Source organism: Arvicola amphibius, chromosome 3, assembly GCF_903992535.2.
Source record: "Arvicola amphibius chromosome 3, mArvAmp1.2, whole genome shotgun sequence".
NCBI lineage: Eukaryota > Metazoa > Chordata > Mammalia > Rodentia > Cricetidae > Arvicola > Arvicola amphibius.
In genome coordinates this window covers 176,550,910-176,556,011 of record NC_052049.1, presented here as the reverse complement: position 1 = coordinate 176,556,011, position 5,102 = coordinate 176,550,910, and the positions used below count along the sequence as shown (strand labels likewise).

Sequence of the window (5,102 nt, the reverse complement as noted above, 5' to 3'; positions counted from 1 at the left end):
CTATCTGGAAATGGTTCTCTCTCCTTCGCTCCAAGCAAGGCATAGCCCTCGTACAGTGGTCACTGAGGCAGATGACCAGAGCACCGGTCAGGACATTTTGCAAGTTCCCAACTTCCTGTCATGCTCCACTGAGGCAATGGATTCTGAGTAGAATTTGAAGAGAGAGCATTGACAGGGAAGGAAGGTTAGAGGAGAAACCTAGTGGAGGCTCAGAAACAAGAAGACAGTGGGCTGTGGGGATCACAGGGTCACCAGGACACCAGGTGAAGCACCAGACACGTGCATAAGGTGAGGCAGCCTGATGGGTTAAAATCCGGAGCTCGGCTCAGTTCTTTAACGATCCAGTTTCTGTAGTAGCTCACTTCTGTATAAACCCCAGGGTATCCTTTTCGACCACAGCCAATGCCCCAGCTCACAATCCCCACCTGCACCCATGTTTCATTAAGTTCACAGACCAACGGCCCCCCGGAATCTCCCTGGAGAAAAAGAAAGAAATGACAGGAATGGAACTGATTCATGACACACAGATTCCACCCCAAGGCACTGGAGAGATTGATACAAAGCAGACATACACCTGCTACTCCTCAGTTTCTATAAGATTTTAGAATTAAATCTTTTCAGCAAAGATTCAAAGAGGTTAACTAGGGGCTGGAGAGATGGCTCAGAGGTTAAAAGCACTGATAGCTCTTCCAGAGGTCCTGAGTTCAATTCCCACAACCACATGGGAGCTCACAACCATCTCTAGTGGGACCTGATGTCCTCTTCTAGCATAAAGGCAGACATGAAGATAGAGCACTCATATACGTAAAATAAATAAATCTCAAAACATCTTAAAACGAGGCTAACTGAATATAAACCAACATAATGTTTCTATTCTGAAATAATGAGTAAATCACTTACCCTGCATGCATGGAATGTCCCACAGAAGAGGCTGAAAACACCGAATCTGTATTATTGCTGCCCTTATTCACCCCACCCCAGCCACTGCAGACAGCATCAGCTGTTTCCTCCTGGACGGTCCTGTCAGGCTAGCCCAGAACTGTGGCCGCTTGTCCTGACAGTCCATTAGCTTCAGAAACAGCAAATGGAATTAGGGACTTCTGAGGGGAGGAGAGCGGGGCAGTGTGGCAAGAGACCCGTGAACTGACCTGGCAGGTGTCTCCTCCTTTCTCACTGTAGCCACAGACCACCCCTTCCTGGGTTATGCCAAATATACTTCCTGTCTTGTCCTTGAGAATCTGATTACATTTCTCATGACGAATAATGCTTAGCTGAACTTCCCGAAGAAGTCTTGATGATGCACCTACACGGAGATCATTTTAGAGAGAGCTGATCTCCATTAAGTAGGAATGGCATGAGTCAGTGGTACCTCCTCTGGACCTCAACACCGTGTTCACCCCTGAGTACCCTCAATGACATCAGCTATTATTCACATCTGACCCTGGGGGGAAATGAGGCCCAGCCTTGCCAAGAGTGTAAGGCGATACCAAGTCCAAACCATGGAAGTAGAAGGAAGAACAGTCTGAGAGAGAATAAATATTGTTGCCCAATAGTTGACAAGCATGTGATAAGCTCTTGCTAATACTAGTGATCGTATCCTATGCACCAGTCCAACATTGTTACTTGTTAGGATACGAATACAAATTCTTAGACGGGTAATACCGCAAAGTACCAAACTACACTCTTCCCAATAATAGGAGGCCCTAGAGCAGTGGTTCTCAAACTTTCTGATGCTGTGACCTTTTAATATAATTCCTCATGTTGTGGTGACTCCCCCAACCATAAAATTATCTTCATTGCTACTTCATAACTGTAATTTTGCTATTGTTATAAATCATAATGTAAATATCTGTGTTTTCTGATGGTCTTAGATGACCCCTGTGCAAGGGTCATTCGATCCCCAAAGAGTCAGACCCATGGTTTGAGAACCACTGCCCTATAGACTCACTGAGTTTCCAGGCCTTTCCTCGCATCCAAGATAGGTGCTTCTAACCCTGAGCCAAAAATCTGCCCTGGTGAGTAGCCACCATGTTTGGTGCCTAAGTCCTCCAATCCTGACAAGCCAATAGAAATTCACCAATACTTGCTCCCGCATGGTGCCTTCTCTCTTCCCCTCCTTATCCACCTGCTAGAAACTCAGGCTGCCTGTCCCTCCCTTGAGCTTAGAGACCAATCCCAGGCTACTAAGGAGGTTATTCCCCAGTCTGTGGTTGCTGAGGTCTTACTTTAGGCTCACCTCCTTCAACTACTCTGCCCCATCCGGTCACCCAGCACTGGGTCCCAGCTTGCACCAAGAAAGTCCTTCTAGGGAGGCATACAGGCTGGATGCTGGCACTGTAATTCACAGGGAAGGCCAGCAGAGCAAGAGCAATGTCATGCACAATTGGTCCCATAACAGAGAAATCTTGATGAACAATGATGTCTTGGACTGGAATGTTGACTGCCTGGCTGGACCACCGATCAACCTCTCCCATGGCCACTACGTAATCCAGATGGCTGCAAAGAGATCCTGAAGGGTCAACACACTTCCCATCCACAGTGTCACCGTGCTCCCCAGCCCAGTCCCACCCTCCTGAGGCAGCCATCAGCTACCCCTCTCCAGGACCTCTACCAACCCCATCCATCCACCAGTTGGTTCTCCAAGTGTGTGTGGCCTCTGACCAGTATCATTTGGGATTGTGTTAGAAATTCAAATGTTCATGTGTCAACTGAAACTGAATTTTTTTTTTTTTAGAAAAAAGCAAGCATACGAAAAAAACCTAGGACTGTCATCTCTCACCCACTGCCTACAGTTTTGACGTGGGTTCTCTCTCACTCTGTGGCCCAGGCTAGCCTGGAAATCACAAACTGGCCTCTAACTCCTAGCAATCCTCCTGCTTTAGTGTTGGGATTACAGGCATGAACCAGCACCACAGGCTCCTTTTTTTCAAATAGAAAGCAAGAGGGGCAGGCCATAGAACCTGGTTAAGGGCCCAAACCCAGATCCCCAGGCACTCACCCAAATACACAGTGGGCTGCGGTCATCACCCACCATTTGCTGATGAGGGAGCCCCCACAGATGTGCCTTCCTTTGACCTTCAGGCTCACCTGCCAGGGCCACTTCCTCTGAGCCGCAGGCTGTCCAGCAACTATCCTGGCAGTTCTGTGGCCACAACCTGGAGCAGGTTATTGAAGGGAGGGGCTGAAGGGAGGGGCTGCTCCACTACCAGCCAGATCCTTAGAACCTGCAGAACAAGCCCTCTGTCTCTGCAAATCCTAGGGTAGGTGTGGACCCCCAAGGGATCTCGGGCCCACTCCGAGCCCACACTCCGTACCCAAAGACCCAAGATCCTCCTATAGATCAGGGTCCCATCCCCCTACATCAGGGCCAGGTCTCTGTGGCAGACCATGGCCCAGGAACTTCACCTAAAATGGTTGGAATCCATGTTGGAAACCGTCCCTGTGGCAGAGTCGGGGCTGAAAAAGAGTGACCCGGAGTAAATGTCACCGAATCAAGGGACATCGAGCTCCCCGTCTCAGGCATCTCTGTGCTTGACTTCTCTAGTGGGCTTGCACCCGGGTCATCGAGACCATCCTCCAAAGGGAGAGGAAGAGACAGCGTCCCTGGAACCATCCGGGCCTCCTCCAATCGCGTCTGAAGCAGCAAGAACCAAGCCAAGAGGCCCAGGCAGTCGCCAACCGGTAAGGCCATACCACCACGGTATGGCGGTTACCGAGGCTGCGCACAGTTCTGGGGGAAACCGGTTCCATCACGCGGCCTCTTTCGGGCCTGACTTTGGCATATCACCCCCTTCCCAGCTCTCAGCTCTCTCCACCTGACCCACAGGCAGGGTGTAACCCAGACAGAGTGGCTAGCGGGAGGTGGGGGGGCCCTGGCTGCAGAGAGCCCCTTACGCAGAAGCTTCCATGATGTAAGGATCTACAACCGAGCTTCTCATACCTGACCTGGTCTTTCCCCAGATCTCCCTCATACCTGACCTGGTCTTTCCCCAGATCTCTCCCTCCGCCAAGGATCTTTATCAAAAGTAAAACGCCTTAGCAGATATGTTGCCCCTCAACGTTACCCACCATGCATCAGGGGTAGACGCTGCTACCCTTTTTGAAAGTCAACACCCCAGATGATCTTCAAGACACATTACCTACATCAGCATAACGCAAATTAAAACCACAATGAGACATCAGTACAGTCTATTGGGCTTTCAAAAACAAACCCATAACAACCTTAAATGCTGACAGAGGTGCAGAGATGAGGGTTGTCCACACATTGTGGTGGGGATGTAAGTACAGTCACTATGGAAAGCACACTGGCTGTTTATTAAACAATAAAAAATGCAATTGCCATACACTTCAGTATTTATATTCCTGGATATTTATCCCAAAGAAATAAGGATTTATGTTCCATTAACCAGTATAAATACTTATAGTAAATATCTTTGTTCATCAAAACCAATAGCTGAAAATAACATGGCAGTAAAACTGTTTGCTCCCCCAAAACACACGTTCCAACCCCTGGAAGTTGTGAGCATGTTACTTTACTCGGCCACTGGCAAACAGAATGGATTAAACGAAGACTCTTGACACAAGATGATCTGTGCTATCCAGGTGGGCCCACTGCAATCTCAAGCTTTTTGATTTGTATCAACAAGACAACTGAAGTCAGGGGAAGAAATGAGGTGTCAGAAAGAGGTGGGAAGAGAAGGGGCAGAAGTTGTTGAGGCTTCCCTGTGGTCTTTAAGGACTGAGGAAGACATCACAAATATAGCGATGAAGGCAGCCTCTAGAAACTAGAACCTGAAAGCAGATAAATTCTCCCCCTTGTCAGGTGGTGGCCTATGCCTTTAGTCCCAGCACTCAGGAGGCAGAGGCAGGCAGAGCTCTGAGTTCGAGGCCAGCCTGGTCTACAGGGCGAGTTCCAGGACAGCCAGGGCTGGTAAACAGAAAAACTCCAACTTGGAAAAAACCAAAACAAAACAAAATTCTTGCTCTCCGTCTCTAGAAGGCAACAAGCTGATTAATTTCTGATCTGCAGAAGTTTGAATTGCAAAATACAGTTGGGCTGTTTCAAGCTACTACATTGGTGGCCAGCTGTTGCAGCTTCTATC

At 48.6% G+C, this 5,102-nt stretch overlaps 1 protein-coding gene across 1 annotated transcript; it reads right to left on the bottom strand.

Moving 5' to 3' along the window:
- Positions 1-248: 248 nt before the first annotated feature.
- LOC119809478 (serine protease 44-like) lies at positions 249-3,691 on the bottom strand. Its single transcript, XM_038322283.1, has 5 exons — positions 3,406-3,691; positions 2,999-3,155; positions 2,237-2,496; positions 1,149-1,303; positions 249-476 (listed from the first exon to the last, which is right to left on the bottom strand). The coding sequence occupies exons 1-5, from the start codon at positions 3,689-3,691 to the stop codon at positions 249-251; spliced, it is 1,086 nt and encodes a 361-aa protein (XP_038178211.1).
- Between the last annotated feature and the right edge of the window lie 1,411 nt (positions 3,692-5,102).

Coding starts and splice junctions, on each gene's coding strand:
- LOC119809478 (XM_038322283.1), bottom strand. CDS start 3,691: ATGGCCTTACCGGTTGGCGACTGCCTGGGCCTCTTGGCTTGGTTCTTG. Junction 3,156..3,405: donor ATGGATTCCAACCATTTTAG/GTGAAGTTCCTG, acceptor AACCTGCTCCAG/GTTGTGGCCACAGAACTGCC. Junction 1,304..2,236: donor GGGCAGAGTAGTTGAAGGAG/GTGAGCCTAAAG, acceptor ATCTCCGTGTAG/GTGCATCATCAAGACTTCTT.